Source organism: Primulina tabacum, chromosome 5, assembly GCF_025594145.1.
Source record: "Primulina tabacum isolate GXHZ01 chromosome 5, ASM2559414v2, whole genome shotgun sequence".
Classification (NCBI taxonomy): Eukaryota; Viridiplantae; Streptophyta; class Magnoliopsida; order Lamiales; family Gesneriaceae; genus Primulina; species Primulina tabacum.
In genome coordinates, this window is record NC_134554.1 from 3,257,987 (window position 1) to 3,283,526 (window position 25,540).

The 25,540-nt window shown below is 29.9% G+C and overlaps 3 protein-coding genes across 3 annotated transcripts; all 3 read left to right on the forward strand.

The window, feature by feature from the left end:
• The first annotated feature begins 10,286 nt into the window (after positions 1-10,286).
• LOC142545548 (4-coumarate--CoA ligase-like) lies at positions 10,287-13,939 on the forward strand. Its single transcript, XM_075652797.1, has 5 exons — positions 10,287-11,379; positions 12,263-12,458; positions 12,547-12,760; positions 13,407-13,509; positions 13,649-13,939. The coding sequence occupies exons 1-5, from the start codon at positions 10,384-10,386 to the stop codon at positions 13,748-13,750; spliced, it is 1,611 nt and encodes a 536-aa protein (XP_075508912.1). The 5' UTR covers positions 10,287-10,383; the 3' UTR covers positions 13,751-13,939.
• Positions 13,940-14,121: 182 nt separating this feature from the next.
• LOC142545549 (translation initiation factor IF3-2, chloroplastic-like) lies at positions 14,122-16,526 on the forward strand. Its single transcript, XM_075652798.1, has 9 exons — positions 14,122-14,392; positions 14,621-14,660; positions 14,767-14,826; positions 14,976-15,028; positions 15,314-15,369; positions 15,471-15,504; positions 15,727-15,799; positions 15,903-15,995; positions 16,090-16,526. Exons 1-9 carry the CDS (start codon positions 14,160-14,162, stop codon positions 16,231-16,233), a joined length of 786 nt encoding a protein of 261 aa, XP_075508913.1. The 5' UTR covers positions 14,122-14,159; the 3' UTR covers positions 16,234-16,526.
• Positions 16,527-17,498: 972 nt separating this feature from the next.
• LOC142545550 (anthocyanidin 3-O-glucosyltransferase-like) lies at positions 17,499-19,910 on the forward strand. The gene is made up of 2 exons (XM_075652799.1): positions 17,499-18,121; positions 18,792-19,910. Exons 1-2 carry the CDS (start codon positions 17,647-17,649, stop codon positions 19,685-19,687), a joined length of 1,371 nt encoding a protein of 456 aa, XP_075508914.1. The 5' UTR covers positions 17,499-17,646; the 3' UTR covers positions 19,688-19,910.
• The last annotated feature ends 5,630 nt before the right edge of the window (positions 19,911-25,540 follow it).

A 25,540-nucleotide genomic window follows, 5' to 3' on the forward strand; every position in this document is an offset into this window, starting at 1 on the left:
TTGAAACAATCATTGAAGTTAATGGATTTATGAACGAACCGGGTCAAGTGTTATTCCAAGTAAAGGGCACTAGGTTATCTATTACTTATTACTTTTTTTTTTCCAGAAATGATCTATTACTTATTATTATAAATATAAATATATGAGTTTGAATTGTGAATTTATATTTATGTTTTTATCTTCATTTATTTATTAATAAAATTTAAACTGAATTAAAAGAAAAATAAAATTTAGAATCTACATTTTGTGATGAAATTTGCTATCTATTTTTAAAAAATAACTTATATCTATAATGAAATTCAAAATGTTGAATTCAAAATGATAACAATAATAAATATATGTTTTTTTTGTTTTTTTCTAGCTATTATTATTATGACGGTAAATATATGACTTTAAATTGTGAATTTACATCTATGTTCGTATCTTCATTAAATAATATTTATTAATAAATGTAACTTTAAATATATGACTTTAAATTGTGAATTTACATTATGTCCTTATCTTCATTAAATAATATTTATTAATAAATATAACTTTATTTTTTTATCTATTAATTAATTAATGAAATCTAAATTAAATTGAAGGAAAATACAATTTAGCATCTATTTTTTGTGATGAAATAATTTGCATTCTATTTTTTAAAAAAAAAAACTTATATTTTTAATGAAATTCATAATGATAACAATAATAAATATATGTTTTTTGTTTGTTTTGTTCCCTAGCTATTAATGGTTTCTAAAATAAATTGATGAAAAATGAAATTTCGCTATATTTTTTAGAATGAAAAATTTAGCTAACATTTTTTAGAATGAAATTTAAATTTATCTCCCATTTTTGGAATGAAATTTGCCCTCAATTTTTTAAGATATATATATCTTTAATAAAATTTAAAATAATAGTAATAATAAATATATATTTTGATTTGTTCTCCCATCTATTAGTAGATTTTAAAATAAATCGAAAAAAATAAATTCAGTCACCACTTATTGGAATGAAATTTTCAGCTTTATGTTTTTTTTTAAAATTATATATTTAATGAAAGTTAAAATAAGCAGAAGAATAATTAAATTTACGTTCTAATTTTTAAAAAATGAACTATATTCTTATTTTAAAAATAATTATTTTTTAAATTTATCTCTTTTTTTTATTTGTGAACTCTATCTTTATTTTTAGGATATCATTTTCTTTTATTTCAATTTTTTCATTAATTATTAAATTTTAAATTAAATAGAATAAAAATGAAGTTTACGTTTCTGTTCAAAATTTTATAGTTATCCAATTTTTGAGTATGTTTTCTGTAATACGGTATCAAATAGCTATATCTCTAAGACAAGTCGACATTTTTTTATTAATTAATATTAATCCATTTTAAAATAAATCGAAGAAAATTGAAGTTTACAATATTGTTCAAAATTTTGTAATTCTACAATTTTTTAGTAGATCTTTTGTGAGACGGTTTCATTTATATATATTCTAATACGGGTCGACCCAATCATTTACAGAGTGAAAAAATATGTATTTTCATGATTCGGATCGAATAGCAGACATGTTTCATTGTTTGTTTTTGTAAGCTATTAATAAATTCTAAAATAAACTGAAAAATGAAACTTAACCACATTTTTTTGAAATAGAATTTATACTCTATTTTTAAAAATATATATATATATATATAATAGAATTTAAAATAAATAGAATAATAATAAAATTTACGCTCTATTTTTAAAAATGAATTATATCCTTATCTAAAAAATAATTATTTTTGTTTGATTTCTCTCTTTTTTTCTTTTTGTTTGATTTATGAACTTCATCTTAATTTTTTTAGATGTCATCTTTGTTTGATTTCTTTTTTCCGTTAATCAATGATTTTAAAATAAATCGAATGAAAATGAAGTATACACTCTTGTTCAAAATTTTATAATTTTCTAATTTTTGAATGGGTCTTCTGTGAGCTGGTATCATGGATATATATCCCTTAGATAAGTTGATTCGGTTAATATTCAGAATGAAAAACAATGTTTTTTCATTATTCAAGTCGGATATGAGACATGTTTCACAAAATTGACCCGTGAAACAGCCTCACATGAGTTTTTGCACCAATTTTTATTTTAACTTGAATAAATTATCATCCATTAATAACGTAAATTGTGTGAAGTTACATATATGTCCTTATTTTCGTTAAACAATATTAATAAAAAATGTTTTTTTTCCAGAAATTAATGTATTTTACAATAAATTAAAGAAAAATGAAATTTTATTTTGAAATAAAATTTACTGTCTATTTTTAAAAAATATATATCTTTAATGGAATTTACATTAAGCGACACAATGTCAACACTACGCACAAAAACTTCCTAAGACTTCATATATCTCAGTACTACTCTCTTTCATGCACGTTTAACCCAACAAAACTGAATGATAGTGAAAGATTAATCTTTTAATTCTAACTTTTCTTGATCTTCAGGTTAAATTTTATATTGTTACCCAAATCGTAAAAATGTATGCATGACAAATCCAAATAATTATTTGGTGTCATGAGAGAACACTTCAAAAGAATGAAAACGAGCTTAAATTGATTTTATGTGTAATAATTACTCTTATATACATCAAAGTGATAAAAAATGAGGGATAAGAAAAAAACATTATTAGATTGGGCTCCGCCTTATTTTCTTGCTTCCATTTGTGACATCTATACTATTTTATTAAGTTTGAGACATTTAGAGTAACTAATTTTGATGTCATGGTCTGTTTTAATAATTATATATATTAATAAAATGTTCAAATTTTAATGCAAGTTATTTGTAGTTCAGTGGATAGGGTCATTGTTTGTTAGGTTTAGGTTATAAGTTCAATTCTCAATGAGATCATTTTTTTATTATTTTATTTTTCAATTTATTTTTTAATTTACATATCAAAATTACAGTATAGTCCCTCACTGTTTTTTATAATTATATTTTGATCCTCATTTAAATATAAATCAAATGAATTATAAAAAATATTATACAAACACGCAATGCGTGCATCGATGCACTAGTAATTATTATTACTACACGGGCCTTTTTTTTAACGATTGCATTATGGTTTAAGGCTGGGAAAACACACACAACCGCTCTCTGGTTGTACCACCAATTTTCACTGGTTTTCGGGTATTCTGAATATAAAAATTAAAAAATTTATATGATTTTATGAGATAAAACCCAATTAATAAAATATTAGGTATATCTTAATCGTGCTATTGAATTAATTTGATTCTTGTTTGATACGTATTTTCTTTTGTGATTCTTTGAAGTAGTTTGTTCAAATATCTTTTTGACCTCGCATAAATGTAAATCATCTATGCTTCTCCGCTATCACAATATTATTATATTATAATAATTGAGGTTATTAGACCATTTTTAGGTATGATTTGTCACACCAAATTTAAAAAAAAAATCAATTTTTTCCCAAATGTATATTTATTTAATTTCCATATTTTTTCTAAGCTAAAGGGATATTAGAACTAAACGACAAATAATATTAATTTATCTCACACATGTGAGACAAGAAGAGAACAGTATGTCTTCACCTATAGGTTCTTAGGTAGGAATTACCAAAACAAGAGGCCTATAGCATGTTAGGTCCATGCTACATGTGAGGGACACTGTTCTCACATGATTTGGATGGACAAGATTTACACACATATGTGATTTTAAAAAAATTAGTGGACCACATGTATGTGTGGCTAAATTTGGACCCTTGATTCTATCATGAGGTACTGCCTCTACATGTAGGATGGAATCAACCCCTGTAGCATGTGATTTACCACGGTAATTTCCAAAAACTGGCATGTCTGTTGAGCCAATGTCGGTGTTTTGAGGTAAAACTAAAGCTCGTTTTTCAGGTTTGCTTGGCCAAAAATTATAATTTTTTATTAAATCTACTGCAAGTATTCTTTCTTGTCTCTAGAATAATTACTTGTTATTGTTAAATATCTTGTATCACCTAAATTAATTTTTTTAAAAGTTATACATAGATTTGAAGAATTCATGTTAAGATTTAGTTTTGAACATAATTCAATCTTGAAAACTAGTTTAAGGAGAAAAATTGTCAAAGTTCATATATACAACTCTCAATGATTTAATTCATCCGATGAGTGACAAGACATTATTGGATGTCTCATATGACAATTTATTTTCTTTGAGCTAACTTTTGAGGTTAAGTTATATTCAAGTCTAAAATTTAACCGTTGTCAAACCAAGATAAATATTCTAATTGGTTAATATATAAACGGCTTAATTTGATGGAGTTTGATTGGATCCATTTTCTCCAAATTCGATAGGATTTTGAGTTTCAGATTCTCACCCATATGCAAAGGTTACAGGTTTATTTATTGCTAACATTGATGCGTGTGATTCATGACATTATATATTTTGACAAGAAATGAAAATATATAAAATAAAATATCCCACCATATTATATAAAATAATTTCGAATTGAATTATTGTTTTTTGGATACGTGTTGATACGGAGACATCGAACCCCCACACGTGTCTGTTCTATTAATAGATTCATGAAACGTATAGATCATTGTAAATACTATATTATTATTATTATTTAATAGATATAATCAACCACTTGTATTTTTAGAAAATAAAAGATTTTCTGTCTAAAAAAAAGAAAATAAAAGATTTATTAGTGAATCAGTTTTTTTGGTGAGAGTGAGAGGTGCTCACTGCTCAACATGTCTGGGGACTAAAAAAAACATATTTTTTTTAACTAATATCAAATTAATCCTTATCACTTCCTCGTTTGATTTAACGTGTAGCTTGTATGAAATCATTAAAAATTTGTGTAGATTTCTTGTGAGACGATCTCACGGATTTTTATCTGTGAGACAGATCAAACCTACTGATATTCACAATAAAAAGTAATACTTTTAGCATAAAAAGTAATATTTTTTTATGAATAACCCAAATAAGATATCCGACTCACAAATACGACCCGTGAGACCGTCTCACACAAGTTTTTGCCTAAGAATTTATGACAGAAACCGACCCTGGTTTTGATTAATGAACCCACGCTAAGTAGTGTCTAATACAAATTTTCAAAATTATATATGGCCCTAGACAGAGTGTCACGTAGCATTTTTTTAAACCCTACATACAAAGATCCTGCTTGTAGAGAGTTCAATATATAAATAATCCAAATAAAATAATTTTGAATAAAAAACACAAAGTCGTGAGATTTTATTTTATAATACACAGTTAAATTCCGATTCTATGATTTTTAACATATATTTGTGTTATTTACTCAAATTGTCTTCTGTATATTTCACCTCGTTGGCTAGCTAAAAAACTTAACAAAGCTACATTTAGGAAACCTCCGCCGCCGAGGTGCATGGATTTATTCTCCACAATAACAAAAGCGTGTCCTCCTTGTTCGTATTCTTATTTTACATTAAATAAATACATTTTCAATTCTATTTATATTATTTTAATTATTATTGTTTAAAATAAATAATATTATTATTTTCATTTTTTTATTACTTAAAATTATTTTATCTTATTTTACTAGTGTAATTTATTTGAAGCTAAAATTATATTTTAAATTTGAAATGAAACAGTACAATATAGGAAAAAATTCATACTTGTTTATGATTAAAAAATCATATGTTATTTTCATCATTTTCGGATAAAAATAAGATTTTAAAAATAAACATTAAAAATGAAATTGACGTAATGAAGATGGTAAAGAAGAGATTCTGGAATGATTTAAGATGTAGAATATTATATTAGGATGAATAAAATAGTTTATGAAAGGATATGAGTATTTATAAATAAAATTTTGTTTATTATATTATTTAAATTTTATTAAAATATATTTTAAATTAAAATAGTCTTTGAACGATTGTTTAAAAAATTGCAACTTGAATTTTAATTAATTTATTAAAAATTAACAATAAAAAGAAAATATCAAGATTTATTAAACAAAAATAAAGAAAAGTGAGTCTCATGTGAGACCGTCTCACGAATCATAACCTGTGAGACGGTCCAACTCTATCTATATTCACAATAAAAAGTAATACTCTTAGCATAAAAAGTAATGCTTTTTTCATGGGTGACACAAATAAGAGATCTGTCTCACAAATACGATCCGTGAGACCGAATCAAACAAATTTTTGCCAATAAAAAATATAGGGTGGGAAGGGCTCCCACTCCACGCCCTCCGGGGCGTACGTTTGCACGTTTCCCATGAAATATTTTTAAAAATATTTTTCAATATGGACGTTCAAACAAGTAAAATGTCCAGTTTATGTGGAAGAGTGGTTTGTGTGGAGCATCCAATAAGATTCGAATCAAGAAATCTTATTTAAGTAATTATGTCAAATCCTGTCACCCATTATTATTTGATTAATATTTTTCTATCTTTCATTAAATAATTGAATATATCTATTGTGGAACGATATCATTAATTTTTTATTTATAGATGATTCAATTTTTTTATATTTATAATAAAAAATATTAAAAATAATATTTTTTATCTAAAATATATTAATTTTTTTAATGAATGAATCAAATAAAATATATATTTTATAAAATTGATATGTAAAATTATTTCACAAAATATTTCGTAAATAAAAAAAGAAGCACATATCGGTAACCGACGCTGACCCAACCAACGGACATTGAATAATGTGAAATCCACACCAGGCAGTGTCTAATGATTTTTTAATCATATTATATTCAAATAAAGTAGTATTTTCTTTTTAAATATTATATTATTTTATCTGCACACTCACCAATCATGCTTATTCTACTACATCCGACGGTCAAAAATATGCCACATCTAATTTTTTCACATGGATAAATCATACATAGATCATATATGATAAGAATATTTTTTAAATTGTAGTGATGACCTGATTTACAAAATTTCTTAAGAGAAATCATAATCATGATTTTTTGTCTTGATTTGTTTAAGGAAAATTCGAAGCAGTATTCATCTTACGAAAAATCAGAACCATATTTTTTGGTATTGAGTTGTTTAATGAAAATTAGAACACACTTTAAGAAGAAATACCAATACATCGAACTGAAAATAAAAAAAAAAAAATTTATGTGAGACGATTTTACGGGTCGTATTTTATGATACTGATATCTTATTTGAATCATTCCATGAAAAAATATTACTTTTTATGTTAAGAATATTACTTTTTATTTTGAATATCGGTATAATTGACTCGTCACACAGACTATTCTAATTACATATGTTTTCTTTGTATTATCTATCCGATGATATCTCTATTTATTGTAATAGTTTTGTACAATAATAATCTTTATTTTTAAAATGATTCAATGAACAGTACATATCATTAATTGATAATTATCATATTGGATACAAAAACAAATAACAAATATATTCTTAGATTCAGGTACTCTTAACCGAACTTTAAGATGATTTATAAAAAGACTTCATGATGTGTTAAAAACACTCACCTTTTTGTAAAATCATGAAATCACTCACACCTTCTAGATTTTAATACTGAAAGTCTACAAAAACAATACACGCTATAAAGTTGTATCAAATTCAGAAGATCGTTTGTGTCTTAATTATTTACACATTCTTTTATTGTATTTACATACTGAAAAGGGTGGAATGTTTGTAATATGTGGAAATAGTATTTCCCATAATCAAAATTCATTAAATGTTGTAATACTAAGAGTTTTAGTAGGAAATAGTAAGTCCTAATGAAGTGGATTTGTACAAGTGTTTACTGATCAAAATCTTAGTGATCTGAAAACAGAAAAATAGGAGACGTATGAGGGTTTTGTCATTCGAACTTTCAGGAACAAACGTTTTGTTATTTTACTATATAGTGTCTTTAAGTTTCATCAAGTGTTGTGGACTGTTTCCGTATTTTTAAGTAATCTGCTAGTCTGCGGCATTTTTAAAGATCGAGATCAGTTTCTGACTCCTAAAAAAGTCTGAAACGCATATTTTGGAAGCGGAAGAAAAAAGTTGAGAGTTTTCATTCAATCTCTTTCTAAACACTCAACCGATCACAGCAATATCTGTAGTGACTAATCGCGTTTTGTACATACAATCATTTAGTTTTAATAAAAAAATTATATCATTCGGCAATAATTCACAAAATGCAGCAGTATTTTTAAATTACGAGGTGTTTTATTTATATCGCAAATTTTAATATCTATATTAATATATTGCCAGATAAGTTGACAAATAATCCAAATAAAATATAATTGGATAAGAAACATTTCAAGTGTATTAAAATATGAGTGAAAATCTCGCGTATCCATTGCTGTACATTTGCATGTCACACAACCCTTGAATTGCTGCGCTGCAAACTCTTTTAATTTATACCACAATTTAAGGATTCCTACTGCTATTAGACATCTAATTACGACTTTTAAAATTACCACCATTTAAACCCCCTAATTTTAATAATATAAAAATAAATCTATTATATTAGAGTTAGCGGTGTGATAATTTTTATATTTGATCTAAATTAGGGGTTTAAATGGTGGTAATTTTAAAAGTCGTAATTAGATGTCTAATAGCAGTAGGAATCCTTAAATTGTGGTATAAATTAAAAGAGTTTGGTTTAACAATTTAAAAATAACAAAATTCTAATTAATTTGATTTAAAATTTTTAAACCCCATAATTATATACATAAATATACGATTCAAACTTACCTTTCATTTATTATGTCTAATTTACATGTTTATATTATATTAATATTATAAATAATAAATTATGTATTTGAACAATTTTAATGTGAATACGTGTGTAAGAAATGGAGTCAAATACACTTCACCGAAATGATGATCAAGGTTAACGCACGAAAATATGAAAGACAAGTAATGAATTTAAAAATAAAAAGCCATCAGATTTGTTTTTTCCCCATTAAAAAGATTATTATTTAAAAAACAATAATTTATTAAACAGCCCAGAACAAAGTATATTAATTATTTTGAGATGATATTGATGATTGTATAAAATAATAAATAAAAATCATATGCGTCAAACCACAATTTTTTTTTTTAAAAGAATCGATCCTAATAATCCTGATATAGATATAAATATAATTAATTTATAAATAGAAAAATGTCTTAAAAAATTGAACACCCTTCATTACCACGAACTAGCTCCTGGTTGGCTAGCTTAAAAAATTGGCAAAGCAACATTTAGGGGAAATTTTTTATATTTTTAATTTTCAAAAAGTCAAATGTTGTTTTTGAGAGGGGTTTTAAGAATCGAAGTTATGAATTATAAAATAAGAATATTTTAATTTTTTATCTAAAAAAATAACAAATTAATTTGTTCGAATGAAATATTTTCCCTACACAATGAATTATATTGAGTATTGAATACATGTTGATATATACACGAAATGATTGAAAATAAGTTTAATTAATTTATGTTTATTATTATATCAATTTTTAAATGATCAAATATAAATTGATGTCTCATTTCAACAATTCGTACCTGAAATCAGATAATCGAATGATAAATGCCGCAGAGCTCAATTTGTTTATTTCAACGCGGAGACAGTGAATTAAAATAAGGGGTGAAATATTATTCTATTACAAAGTTTGTACTATATTTTATGCTACGCATATAAAATTTAGAAAATAGATATCTTATTTCAACAAATTATCTCAATGCTTGCACTTCCCTTATTATGGACAACATCACTACGGAAATTATATTCCTTACTAACATATCTTTAAAATGATTTAAAAAATTTTTCTCTCAATATTTCATTTTACAAAAAAATTATTGTGAAATCGTTTCACGGTTCAATTTTGTGAGACATGTCTAAAATCAGTTATAAAATAATTAAATATTATAATCATAATATGATAGTATTATTAATATGAAGACAATTGCAAATAAATTATTTGAATATTTTATACCAATGACAAAATAAATAATAATAATAATAAAATTATTTTTTATCTTTATTCTCATAAGTCAAAAATCAATATTTTCACATCTTTAAAATATCATGAACTGTTACAATATTGTAGGCAAGTGTTGACTTTATATTTGACAAAATATTATCTATTGAGTAGGTTTTTTTAAGATAATTCACATGTTTTTATTTTTGAAACAGAATAACTTGATAATAATTTTTATGAAAAATAATATTTTCGATATAAACATGATATTTTTCATGATCGAGCCAAAAATCAGTTTAAATTGATCATCAAGACTATCTCATATATATATATATATATATATTTATAAATCGAAGATTTTCTTAAAAATAAATAAATTTGTTCAAATAAACTACTTTCCCTACACAAATATATGCTAACTCACGTCCGCGACGTAATTCACCTCAGCAAATCCTTCCCCGCCACCACTTCCTCCGCCGCATAATGGAGTGTAGAGAAGAAAAACAAGACAGAATTTTCCGATCAAAGCTTGATGATATCTATGTTCCAAATCACCTACCCATACACACATACTGCTTCCAGAATTTATCAAGCCACCACTCGCGGCCAGCTATAATCCACGGAACCACCGGCGAAATTTTCAGCCACCGGGAAGTAGAACTGACCGCCCGAAGGGTTGCCGCCGGCTTCCATAATATTGGCATCCGTCAAGGCCATGTCATTATGCTTCTCCTCCACAACTCCCCGGAGTTCGTCTTCGCATTCCTCGCCACCTCCTTCATCGGAGCCACTGCCACGACTGCCAACCCACTCTACACCGCCGCAGAAATCGATTTCCAGGCCAAAATATCCAAACCGAAACTCATCCTGACCCAGGGTTGCTACGTGCATAAAGTTGAGGACTACGCACTGAAGAATGGGGCCGTAATAGTCTGCGTCGATCCTCCACCGCGGCCGTACCTCCACTTCTCGGAGCTGAAAAAATCAGACGAAACGTTAATGCCGGAGGTTAAAATCCACAGCGACGACACAGCGGTGCTCCCTTTCTCCTCGGGGACAACCGGTCTCCCCAAAGCCGTGATGCTGAGTCACAAAAACATAGTCACTTGCATTTCGGTTCAGGTCGACGGAGAAAATCCAACACTCCACGTCCACGCCGGAGATTTAACTCTGTGCGTGCTACCATTGTTTCACGTGTACTCGATGATAACGATAATGCTCTGCAGCCTCAGAGTAGGATCCGGGATTCTGATCATGCAAAAATACGAGATCAACGAATTGATGGGGATGATTCAAAAATACAAAGTGTCAATCGCACCGTTTGTGCCGCCGATACTGTTGGAGGTAGCGAAAAGTCCAGAGGCGGGAGCTAAGTATGATCTGTCATCAGTGAGGCGAGTGATGTGTGGTGCGGCCGCCATGGATAGGAAGCTTCAAGAAACAGTTAGAGAAAAGCTTCCCAATGCTACTATTGGGCAGGTAACCCTGCTTTTCATTAAAGTTTGACGTCACTCAATAATTTAGTTTGTTGTATGAGAGAGTACATTATTTCGGATCAATATCTTCTGGTGTGAACTCCTCCCACCAAAGTACTGTTTATTAAAAAAAAGTTTATTTTTTAAAAAAATTAGTATTTTTATATTTTAATTATTTCGAAATCAAAATTATATTTTTTATATTAAAATATATTATTAATAATCCAATTTAAAATTACAATTTTATTTATAGTTACAAATATTTATTATGTGAGTAAAATGACGTCTTTTTTATTATTTTTTTTATATTTATTTCAACTCTATTTTTTAAAATGTTAATAAAAATTTAATTTTTTTTACAAATATGTGATTCCGAACGAACAAGAAAAAACGACGGTACATGTAAATTTTGTTTAATATTATAGTTCTTTTTAAAAAAATTATTTTATCCTTTTTTATCTTGTTAATTTTTTATTTAGAAATTAAAATTTTATTAATTATATATTTGTAATAAAAATAAATAAATAATTTTTTTTAATGATATTGGGTTTGCTTATGCTTTTGTGGATTGAGTTATGAAAAAATAGTAAAATATAAATAAATAGTGTGTCATATATTTATATACATAATATGTTTTTGAAAGGACATGTTTTCCTAAAGTGATATCCAAATGATGAAGATCTTTTGCATCTAAAAGTAGTCTTTATAATCTTCAACAATATTCGTTCCAAAAAAACAAATTAATAACATGTCGGGGATCATCGATTCCTCTGGTTCAGACAAATATGTGAGCCACACCTCGTATTTTGATTTTTTTAAAATGAATGATCCTACATGATCAAAATGGAATTCTATGTATATCTCTTATAAAATGTGGATTTGAACAGGGATATGGGATGACCGAAGCCGGAGTATTGACAATGTGTTTGGGATTTGCTAAAAAACCTTTTAAATTTAAATCTGGCTCTTGTGGAAGTGTTACAAGGAATGCTCGAATGAAGATTGTTGACCCTTTGACTCGCGCTTCTCTTCAACGGAATCAAACCGGGGAGATTTGTATCACAGGTGATCAAGTCACGAAAGGTATACGCCACCTTTATTATATTATTATTAAATTTCAATTTCAGTTGCAATAAATTGGATGCTTGTTAAATTTGTGTGATTGAAAAAGGTTATTTCAATGATCCTGAGGCGACTATGAAAACAATAGACGAAGAAGGATGGCTACACACCGGCGATATCGGGTACATAGACTGTGACGATGAACTGTTCATAGTCGATCGATTGAAGGAACTGATCAAGTGCAAAGGTTTTCATGTGGCGCCTGCTGAACTTGAAGCGTTGCTTTTAGCTCATCCCGCCATTTCCGATGCTGCCGTTGTGCCGTAAGTATTTCATTTTCGTTTACTCTTCTTAAGATTGCAAAACTCTTGTGAAGTGGTCGGGCTACTGGGGGATGCTCAAACTCTTTCTTCTACTCTAGAGCCGTATAAATGCACAAAAGATGATGCACCCACTGTACCTTTTTCAGTCTTTGAAGCTCCTTTATCCGGATGTTCCCCCTATGAAGAGAAGGCGTCTTTCCCTAGCTCTCCTACCTGTGATCTCCTAGAGCTAAATAGTTGGTAGCTAACAACCCAACTATAGGGAATGGAGTAATCAGTAATGGTATGGTAGCTATGAGTTCCGAGTTCTCTTTCGGTTGGCTTTCGGCTTGGTACTTGTTCCAAGTAAGAGACAAGTTAGAAGAATTTTGGTTTTCAAATGACTCTAATTTTAGATATATTTAAAATCTAATACGATCACTATTAACACATGACTTGATATCTAGTGAAACTCATTTGAATTGTGTGATGAATTTCAAATCAATTTAGTTGTATGGATAAAATTCATGTTAGATAGATTTTAAATCTACCAGTGTCATTCCAAATTCCATCATTTAAATCTTTCTCCAAACGAAATCATTCCATCCAAACACAACCTCAAGCAAGTTATAAAAAAATTTTGAAATCTTGAACTTTCATTTTGCAGTAGGACGGACAAGGCTACAGGAGAAGTTCCGGTTGCATTCGTCGTGCGTGCAAAGGGTTCAAACATCTCCGAACAAGAAATCAAGCAGTATGTCTCCAGACAGGTATTTTATTTAAACTGCTATCAAAGCACATATTATATGTTTATCAAATTAATTTAATTAAATATGTTATTAATATCTTTTGTGTGTGTTAATTTATAAATTAACATAAATAATGATTTGACATATAATGGTAATTCAGGTGGTTTCCTACAAGCGGATACATGGCGTCTATTTCGTCAATGAAATTCCCAAAGCTCCATCGGGAAAAACTTTAAGGAGAAATTTACGGGCAAGGATTTAAATAATCAAAACTGGCTACATCGACTCCTATGATATATAGTATAGCATGATGTTTTATGTAAATTTCAGTAAATGTCATTGTTCTTCGACTTTATGCAAATTAGGAAATACTATCGAATATAGCGTCAAAACGATTTAAATAATTGTATCGATAATTTCTGTTTAATTGATACAAAAGAATATTGGCTCAGTAATACGACGTTGTTCAAACAATGTCGATTAACTAGTAATAAGATGATGATGATGCCAACTTAAAATTTCGAACCAAAAATTATAATATTTGAATTTCAAATGATTTGATCTGGATTTATAGAATGGATGGGGGTTCAAAATGCAATTTTCCAAATTATATCAGAAGAAAAGACTACGATAAGATGGGGTAATTTTTCGGAAATCCTATTCTCTGTAGCATGGCTGGTCTAACCAGCTCTTTCGCCCCCATTTTCAAGAATCCCCCCCGCCTCTCCCAATCCCACAAACCCCTTTCCTTACAATCATTTACCTTTCATTTTCGCCTCCACACCGCAACTTGGCCCTCTGAATCCACTGCCAAATCCACCGTCTCCGCCAGTTATGGCGGTGGTGTTTCCTCGCGGAGATCCAAAACTAATGATGATGAAGCTCTGAACATCTCTTCCATTGGGTGAGTTTGAAGTATTTGGGGTTCAAAAGCTACCAGCGGCAGATTCAAAAAGCGATTTTTTTTAAGTCGGTCGCGAATGTGTGATTTTGGGGGAGTGGAAACTAAAACCTTAGCCTACTCCGTCACTGTTTATGTGCAAAGTTTTTATTTTGAATCAATCGCAAAAAAAAAATGGAAAAAGCATGTTTTTTTTAGAAAACAATAATCTAACCATATGTTTTCAAACAGGTCAAGCACTGTAAGGCTTATCGATGAACAGCAAAGAATGGTGAGTGTTCTTTTAATGCCTGTCTGCGTGTGGGATCTGTGTGGTTAAGCATATTGGGTGGTGTTAATTGGGGTTCTTTTTAATTTTATTTTTTATTTTTGTTTAGGTTGGATTAGTATCAAAAACTCAAGCACTTCAAATGGCCGATGATGCAGAGCTTGACTTGGTATGCTCATACTCTGATTTTGTTAGTCTTTTGGGTTAAATTTGTCCATGTATTTCTACTTTTAATACAAAAGAAACGGGGATATATCTGATAACAATTACAGTTATCTCTTCTGTTTTTTCTTATTGCATTGCGGCCTTTTATTGTAGGTGATATTATCTCCAGATGCTGACCCCCCTGTTGTTAAGATTATGGATTACAAGTAAGACATCCTCTTGTGCTTTGTTTTGATTGTTGATGCGAGTAACGGCCTTGATGAATGTCTCATATTTTCCCAAGTAGGTTTGGTGAAAAAAAAGATTCATTTCGTTGTTATTGTTATTGTTGTTGTTTTTGGAGTCTATCCTAATTCCTAACCTTAAATTTATTATTGACTTGGAGGAATTCTGTCGTGATCATATCCCTTTCTTTTATGTTGTTTCAAAGTCGGCACAATTCGATACAGCGAGACGGATATCTATGTGTTTTTTTTCTGTAATTAATGCAGTAAGTATAGATACGAGCAGCAGAAGAAAAAGAGAGATCAGCAGAAAAAAACTGCTGGTAATTTCAGTTTCCGAAATTTTCCCTCTTGTTTATATTTCTTGCATGAGTCATGCAAGATATGGAGATTATGCTAACTGAATAATTGACTTGAATGACAGCTGGTCGCATGGATCTGAAGGAACTGAAAATGGGGTAATATATCTACTTATGAAAAAGTTTACCTCCTAGTTACCCTGTTAATTCCCAAGAAGAGTTGAATCTAAATCGCGGCATTTTAACTTAAGTCTTTTTTTTTTAAACTTCAATAATTTGCTCTTTCTCGAGTAAAAATGTTGTCGAACAATTCTTAACTTGTAAGAGATCCTGTAACTTATATCTCGTTGTATTCGTGGTGGCTCTATTATTTTTTGGCAGCTGTAACATTGATGTTCATGACTATACCGTGCGTTTGAAAGCAGCTCAAAAGTTTTTGAAAGACGGTGACAAGGTTGGTTGAATTCTCATACTAAATGTTTTTTGGCGCACAAATACTATTCTTCATAACGTGCTATAATTTAGGCTACTGGTTAAATTTTAGATGAATTCTGCAGGTTAAGGTCATAGTGAGTTTGAAGGGGCGTGTAAATGATTACAGAAATAATGCCATCGAGCTTCTCAGACGATTTCAGAATGATGTTGGGGAGGTACAATCATCACTTAAAAGTGAAAATTCCTCCTATTGAGGATATTTTGTTTTACTTTGTATCTCCCTGATTTGTATATTTTTCCTGCCCACAGTCGGCCATAGAGGAGAGCAAGAGTTTCAGAGAGAGGAACATTTTTATCATATTAGTACCAAACAAGGCCGTCGCACAGAAGTCTCAAGAACCGCCAAAGAAAAAGGATGACACTGCAGCGACGGAAGTTCCGGCTGGTGTTTGAGTCCATTAAGCATATTTCTCTGTTCTTATCAGATAGGTGTGGTATGTGCTTCAAACATTTTCACCGAACTGATGATCTTATTAGAGATTAGATGCTCATGTATAAATTTAGGTATGGTTTGCTGTGAGAGATATAGTTGAGGATTGCTTGCATCCAATGTTTGGTTTATGTTATGGAAGTCCTACCTCTAATACTATGGCCTGTCAGAAATCGCTATTGGACCTTTGAGATACATCCCTCTGCAGACCATAACCATTTCCAAAATGAAGGGAAAAAATATTTGATGGATTTTAGTTGATAGTGTAATTTTAACCACAATTTTATATTAAAATCTCACCAAGTATTTTTTTTTTAAAATTTATCATTTTGATCATATATTCTTGGATGATCTTTTCACAACAATCAAGCTAGTACCGAATTTTACCAGACATTGTGTTGTATAAAATATGCATTTAAGCTAGTACCAACACCGCTCTTCCTCTGGATCATGCTTGAAAACCAATTTTCTTTCTCGCTGGATCTTATATTCGAAGTTTCGCAGATCGAAGCCATTTGGCTGATCATATTTGTGTCCATTTTTGTTTTCTTTAGCGGAGAATATGCAGATAATATTAGATATCATCATATCAATACCAAAATGAAGTTAAAAGGGTTTTATGTTTGCAATCATGTGATAGAATGAATTTTTTGGGGTATATTGCATCCGATATAATCACTATTCACTAACAAGGGGTTCATAAGTTGTTTTTACGTTTAATTAATTTGATTTGATTAGAACGCGACACACTATACTAATATATTATTTTGAGAAGAAATCTTCTATAAAACATTTTTATTTGTGTAATAATATGTGTATTATCAATATACATTTATCATATATATTGATCATGAAAAGTTAAATGAAGTTACACCGCATTAATTATGAATGTTACGTAAATAGGTCGAAATTTTTTTCCTGTCATTTCTATGAAAAAATATTTCCCCCCGCCCATTAATCATCAAAATTTCCACTCCTCGACAAGAGAATTATTATTTGTGAGTGGGTTGATCATGATAAAAAAAATTTTCTCCAGTTTTTATAATGTAAATATTAAAAATATTATTTCGTTCCTAATATTTTCTAAAATTCTTGATTGTTGATTTCATATATATTTGACACGTCCTATGCTAGCCTTTATACCCTTATCAGTTTTTCTTCATATAACGACAAAATCAAAGTTTGGTTGGAAAAGTAGTTGGCGTGGTCACAAGCTTTGAAGCCCAAGATTTTAAAATCTCCAAGGACTCCCAAGCTAGTACCTCGTGACAACCCCCACACTCAATAACAAGATCTATATATTTTAATTCCGCGTCTCAAATTCCAATATTTCTTACTTTCTCCAAGATTTTAATCAATTTAAGTCATAATTAAACATGGTAATGCACTCACATATTGGTGTTCTTGCCTTCCCTTTTGGCACCCACGCCACCCCTCTACTCAGCCTAGTACAGAAGCTAGCAGCCTCGACGTCGGGGGTCCAGTTTTCCTTTTTCAACTCATCTTCCTCTAACGAGAAGATATTCTCCACATATGTGTCGGGGACGTTCGACAACATTCGAGCTTACGAAGTTTGGGACGGCACGCCTGAGGGCTTCTCGGGGACTCATTTCGAGGAACTGCAACTATTCCTTAATGCATCGCCTATGAACTATGAGAAGGCCATTGAGGAAGCGGAAGCGGAGACTGGCTTTAAAATAAGCTGCCTGTTGACCGATGCGTTTCTGTGGTTTGGTTGCAATTTGGCGGAGAAGAGAGGAGTGCCTTGGGTGGCGTTTTGGACCTCTGCATCATGCTCACTTTCGACACATTTGTACACAGATTTGATTCAAGATGCTGTGGAACACAAAGGTACCTAAATCATGTCATATAACTTAGTTTTGTTTTTGTTCCTATATTTTGGTGAGATAACCAACTAGTTTGCACCAATCCTTATCTTTTTGGATACGAATGAGGCGGCTACATGAATTGATTGCTGCATATAGTCAGTCTCCTTGATATATATTAGTGGAGAAAAATATATAAATAAGAAATACGAGACATGCGAAATTTAAGTGGATCGACAGTTTGCCTCTCTCTCTATTAGAGCAGAAAAAAATATAAGTTGACTCAAAATTTTCTAGTTGTTTTTCTCAAAGATTGGAAGACAACGATGGGTGAATTGTCTTGTTAAGTTTTGGTTGAAAATATATTTACGTAGCACCACCTTTCTTCACATATTTGAAGATATTCGGTTTTCAACCATTTAAAGATTTTCACGTCATCTGTCTACCCATAATGGCAGCAATAATGTTCCATTATTAGTTTAAGTTCTACCCAGCAATAATACTCCATATTTTAAGTTGAAAGATAACACTCCATCGTTAATTTAGGCATTTATTATATGGCATTATTGGAATACTAAAGAAGTAAAAATGAATATATCGAGTTAACAATTTCCTCGTAATAGTATACAAATTTTTTTGTCCTGAATAATATAAACATTTAATTAATTGTTGTAATTCCTGTGGCAAACAAACAGGCGCCACTGCGGAACAGAAGCTATCATTTATCCCAGGAATGTCAGTGGTAAACTTCAGTGACGTTCCCCCTGAGGTTTTCCACACCCAAAATCCAACATCACTGGCAGTAACAATTTACAAAATGGTAGAAAAACTACCAAAATCCACCGCAGTCGTGCTGAATTCTTTCGAAGAATTCGACCCCATAATCGCGAAAGACCTCAAATCAAAACTCCAGCAGTTTCTCAACGTCGGCCCTTTAATTCTTTCATCTCCTACACCGCCCAGTTCAGTCACAGATCAAGAAAATGAATGCATATCCTGGCTGGAACGTCAAAAGGATCCAAAATCAGTAGTGTACATCAGTTTTGGATCGGTAGCCGTTCCACCTGGAAATGAACTGGTGGCATTGGCCGAAGCCCTGGAAACCTGTAAACTTCCATTTCTTTGGTCACTTAAACATCAGGCAATGAAACTCCTGCCTGAAGGGTTTCAAGAACGTACCCGGGAATTCGGGAAGATGGTCTCGTGGGCTCCTCAGTTACAAGTTCTCGCACATAGTTCTGTTGGAGTCTTTGTGACGCATTGCGGATGGAACTCGATCCTGGAAAGTGTCTGCAATGGCGTTCCGGTGATCTGCAGGCCATTTTTCGGAGATCAGAAGTTGAATAGTAGAATGATCGAGGATTCTTGGAAGATTGGTTTGAGAGTAAAAGGAGGAGTATTCACTAAAAGCGAAACGATCAATGCTCTGGAGAGTATATTGTCCGGTGAGGCAGGGGAGGCAATAAGGAAAAATGTGAACAAATTGAAAGAAAAAGCCAAAGATGCTGTGGAATCTTGGGGGAGTTCGAGTAAAAATTTTACTACATTGCTTGAAATACTCAGCGGTGCCAAAGGGAATACTGGCACTTGAATGCACTCGATGATACCGTGATCCATCGGTTGATGATGTTAGAAAACTATTTTTGAAGCAAGTTGGGTTACATCAGGAAATAACAAAATATTATGTATTCATACATGTTTGATTATTTTGTGTGGATATTTATTTTTATCATGCTTTGGAATTGGAGTTCTACTCTGTTTGAGATTTTTCGAAATACATTATTGTAATGAAATGAATCTCGTTCCGAGGCCCAGACTTACACTTGTACAAACACAGTTCCCCGGCTTCTGCCTGCTACATGTTGAAGCCAAATTGATTGAACCGAATTGTTCTAAATCCAATTTAAACCGAATTAATCGATTTTTTCATAAAAAATTGAGGAAATATAACCAAATTGTATCCTCTATTCCTCTTGTTTCGTCGGTGACCGAATTTCAGGAAAAAAATTCTTCAAAGCCCAGCAGTCAAACACGACGCAAATACACTAGCCCAATTAATATGCATATGTAGATAGAAAGTAACACACCAATAATAATAATAATAATAATAATAATAATAATAATATAGTAATTTTGTATGACCAAATGTGTCGTAAAAAGTGAATAAAAAATAGCTATTTTTTGACAAAATAATCATTGAGTGAAAAACGGAAACAAAGTTATTGACCCCGTACCGTAAACACACAAATTCATTATTATCGCATGCATAAACGGAAGATGCATGTAATCTACGTTCCTTTGGATACATGGCATCCATGTACCGTGCAAAGTAGGGTTACTGGTAAATTAATTTATGGTAGAGTTGTGGAATATATGCATATATTTTTTTTAAAAAAATAATCAGAGAGAGATTTAATTTGTTCTACACTTCCATGGAAGCTTTTACATTATTATAAAAACTCCTGAAAATAATAATTGTATTATTATACTTCTAATTAACCGTTTAAGAATATCACACGACATTAATAAAGGAACTAATCGATTAAATATATATATATATATATACTCACGCAGACACAAAATTGTACACAAGCACTAACTCCCATTTGGAAGGATGCAATGGACAAGGGATAGTAAAAATTTAGTCCCTTTAGTGAAATGTTCATATTATCTGAATATAGAAGATAGTTTACATTATATTTAATTTCATAACAAGAATTGAAACGCGATGAAATTAATTTGAGAGGAAAGAGTTAACAAATGCACCTTGAAATCATGTGGTCTTCTTTTTATCTTTTTGAAATCTTTTTTTACTCGTCAAATCTCCGTACACCGACACCACATTTAAAGATTTTTTCATGGGTTGGTTTTTTTTTTTTTAAATGTAAATCATGATGCATTAGAAAACAAAATAAATTATGGATCAATATTTGTGATATCGATGGTACCTGTGAGGCCCGGGACCGAAGAGGGTGGATGTGATCGTCGGTACCACGAGGTTGCATGGACAATGAGCGGCTCCTAGCAGGTTTATAGGGAGAGAGAACATGAATGAACCGATCTTACACCGAAAAGAGAGAGATTCCGAAACTGTTCAGGTATGAAACTGTGCAGTTGAAGAAGACTTAAAAGATTTGATATGTACTACTGCCTACTCATATCAATAAGAATCATATTTTTTCGGTAGCTCATCACATAAGAATTCCAAAGTTAAGCGTGCTTGACTTGGGGCAATTTTGGGATGAGTGTGGGGACATTTTGAGATGGGTAACCCCCTGTGAGAAGTTTCCTAAGGTGCATGTGAATGAGGACATAAAGACCTGTCTTGTTACAATGAGTACAGTGGTCGAATTTGAAACATTACAGTAGAAAGGATGCACACACATAATTCCCTTAAGCACATGCACGGTGGCCCATTGTTGTAAAGGAATGGCTGCAATTTGCCTCCCAACAAAATCATACATTCAAATATCATATATGTATATATATATATACATATAGTAAATTTATTTATGAAATAAAATATAAATATTGGGGAGGAGTGGAGTATCCATTGAAAGGCAACCACTTGGCTTCATCTTCTCTCTTGTATAATTTCAAGAACCAACCAACTCCGGAAGTAATAACTAAGTTTGATGATATGTACTACGGAAGCACAAAAATACTTATTTTAGTTAATGTTAAATATAATCTAATGTTGTTACATTAGTGTCTGAGTCCAGAATCTTAAATTTTTGCAGGCGGATATTATCGCACCTCTAAAGCTATCTGCGGCTCGAGGCGGACGACAAAACACAAGGTATTTTTGTAATGCAATAAAATTGAAAAAAAGTCTATGATATTAAGTTGAAAAGATGAAGTAACTTTTGGAAATTTTATATGGAATTTCCTTGAATCTATAAAGGATGTATTTTTTTGGATACATACGTTTGTATTCATATATAATTTTGATACATTGTCTATTAACCGTGCACACTTTTGTGTCCGTAATAAAACATATTAAAATTATAGTGTCACTTCAGTGGTACGATTGGAGGACAATATATCAAAATTGTATCAATATAATTATTATACTAAAGATAAATTTGAGTTTTGAGCTCATTTGAATGTAATGAAGTGCTGATGTGCAATAGGGTGGTTTTCCAAAATAAGTTTCGATTACTTCCGAATCAATTTGTTTATTTTGATTTTGTATTTGCATATCAGGTGGTGAAGCTAGATAGGGTGGAAAAGTAGCTAGGAACGATAATAATAATTTATATCTTTTTTTAATAGACTAGGCAAAGACACGTGCGACGCACGTGAAAATACATTTCTATTATCAATAATTGTTGTTAAAAAAATGAGATCAAAAGAGATTAATTTACAAAAAATTATATATTAATGATTATGCTATATTAGTCGATAGAAAATGAGTAATGCTACATGTGCAACCAAATTTGTACAATAATTATTATAATTCAAAAAAATCAATACAGAAATTTCATTTATCAAAATCTCATGATAAATTAAATATAAAATCTCATTAGATAATAACAAAATCTCACTATATAATTGTTGTAAATATCGCAGTACGATATATTGGTGGTACCTTTAGCATTATCCGTAGGAAATTCAATGTAATATAATTTGTACTACATGTATTATAAAATGAGAGCAAAAGATATTTGTTTAAAAATTTTATGTGTTATAAATCTAAGGTTATTCTTGAATGGAAGGATTTCAAAATCCATGGATTTCAATACATTCAAATGTATTTTTGTTATTTAGAGAAGTAACATCATAAACTTCAAATCCACTCATTTCATGTTTATATAATAGTATTTCATGTTAATTATGATATTTTTCAAGTCCACCCAATAATAATGTTATTTGAAATTTATTCTACTTTATATAAATAATAATATGTAAATAAGTAATGTATTTGATATATTATTTCATTGTTAACAATAAAATTATAATTCTAATCCATAAATTTGAAATCAATTTATCCAAGCGCAATCTAAATAAATTAATAATGGTTGAAAAACATAGTAGTAATAAATATTATAATTTTGTATAAATTAGACATTGGAGAAAATATAATATAAAATTGATATCACAATAGTTATTAAAATTAAATTTGAGAGAAGAATAAAGTATAATACATAATGTTGACCACTTATTTTACAACGTGTTATTGATTTATGAAAAATAAAAATATAATATAGATAATATATTCTAAACCTTAAATTAAATTATTGCGTCAAATGTTTTCATCTTTTATATTTTCAATTTATATTGCTTTCACGATTTTTTTTTTTGTCATCAGTTTTTCCTTTTCTGTGAAAAACAATATTCTTGCCATCTTCATTAGCAAATCTTATGAGAAGAAATGTATATTCTTCTCTATTTGATGCCTCTACAAATCTCCACACAAATTAAGTGTTTTGTAGAAAAAAAAAGTTTGTTTCATCAAGCAAATAAAACCAAAGCATTTTGTTATTTCAGTATTCTACAAATTATATTTATATTTATTTTTTGTAAATATTTTAACTTAATTAATCTACAAGCAAATAAAATCAATGAATTTTGGTTACTCTATTTTCTAGACAACTGACAAAATATGATTTAATTAATATTTTATTATATTTATCAAAAAGTGTTCAACTCTTAATGATATAACATATTTATGCAATATGTTATTTAAATACAAAAATTCAAAATTACGATAACATATATTTTTTTATATTTCATACTATATTATTGGAAGTATTAAATTTGTATATATTAATTTTTTTTTTCTGAGAAACTTCTTGCATATATAACTCATTCAAAAGATTATAGATTTACAAAATAAAAAAATCATATTCAATTTAATATTTTGTGAAAAATATTAGTTTAATTATTTGGCTTCATTAGTTTAATTCTTCATTTTAAATTAATTAATCTTAATGAACGTAAAATAAAATATATTTAACATCATATCGTTATATAAACTAAGTTTTTGTGTAAAAAATATTTTCACTTTATTTACAAGAAAATAAAACAAAAGAATTTTGTTATTTTAATCTTCTACAAATTAACTTTTTTGTGAAAAAATCTACAAATTAAGTTTTTTGTGAAAAAATTCTTTTTCATTTCATCTATAAGCAAATAAAACCAATATATTTTGGTATTTCAATCTTTTCAAATTAATATTTTTTGTAAAAAAAGTTTGTTCAATTCATCTACAAGAAAATAAAAATCAAAGAATTTTAAAGTTTCAGCTTTTTTGGCAACTTGATCATTATCTAACAAAAATGTAGTTTGACAATTTTGTCCTTATCATAATAACTGATTTGACAAAAACATCCTCACTAAATTTTTACTGTGTGTACAAACTAAGGACAAAGTTGACAATACACAATAGAAAAACTTTGACTTTGATTCACACTTTTACCATATGTATAGATAGATTTGTATAAATATTTTTATTTATAATAAAATTTCCTCTGCACAAAAATCATGAGTTGTAATCATAAACGGCCGACGTTGAGCGTAATCAATCGACATTCAATATATCAAACCCCACCTTATCCTTGGTAGTTGAGTTGGTCTTATAGATTGGTATAGCTAATCAAGTATACTTCTGTACGAACTCATGAAATTAAATATTTTGTAGCTTAAATTAATTGATAAATAAATTCTCTCCTTTATTACATTAACTATTTTAAAAAAAAAAAAAACAATTGAGGAAATAACATTTTTTAGTTATCTACGGAGGGTGGCGGTGCTGGAACTCTTGAGTTCGATTCATCCCCATCCAGTACTGCTTCCTACTCCAATTTTTCCGCGGATGCCTGCGTTTGGTCTCAGAGAAACAATATTTCTTTCTTGTGATTCGGCCGATTTTTCGTCGAAAACGTGGCTAAATATGGAATTGGACGTTGGAAACCACGTTAGAATGCAGAGAATACAAAAGAGTTACAAGATATATGATTATTGCTGGGATAAGTCGAGGTTTCCTGATGGCCCTGGCCCTGAATGTGGAATTTATTTTTAGTTAATAAATATCTGCTTTGTATCCTTGTCACCTGAGTATGTTTGCATCAGAAAATATAGAGAGTAAAAAACATTTTTGGTGGTTCCTAATAACGACGAATTAAGGGAGGGCCAATTATGAATTTATTGGAATATGATCATTGAAATCGATCTTTTTGGCTTGGCTTAAAAAGCCTGAGTCCCGACAGAATATATAAAAAAAGACTGAGCCAGAAGATATACGTTTTAAAACAGGGAAAATAAATTTTTGATTATTAACTTTTCCTATTTTTAGTTACGATACACTAAATTTTCTAAGTTTAGTTTTCGTGCATTTAACTTTATTTTTTTTCCAACTATAGTCCTATTTTGTCTTATTGCTTACGCGACCCCGAAAAATGTTGACACTATATCAAAATATGTTTACGTGACATCGAAAATT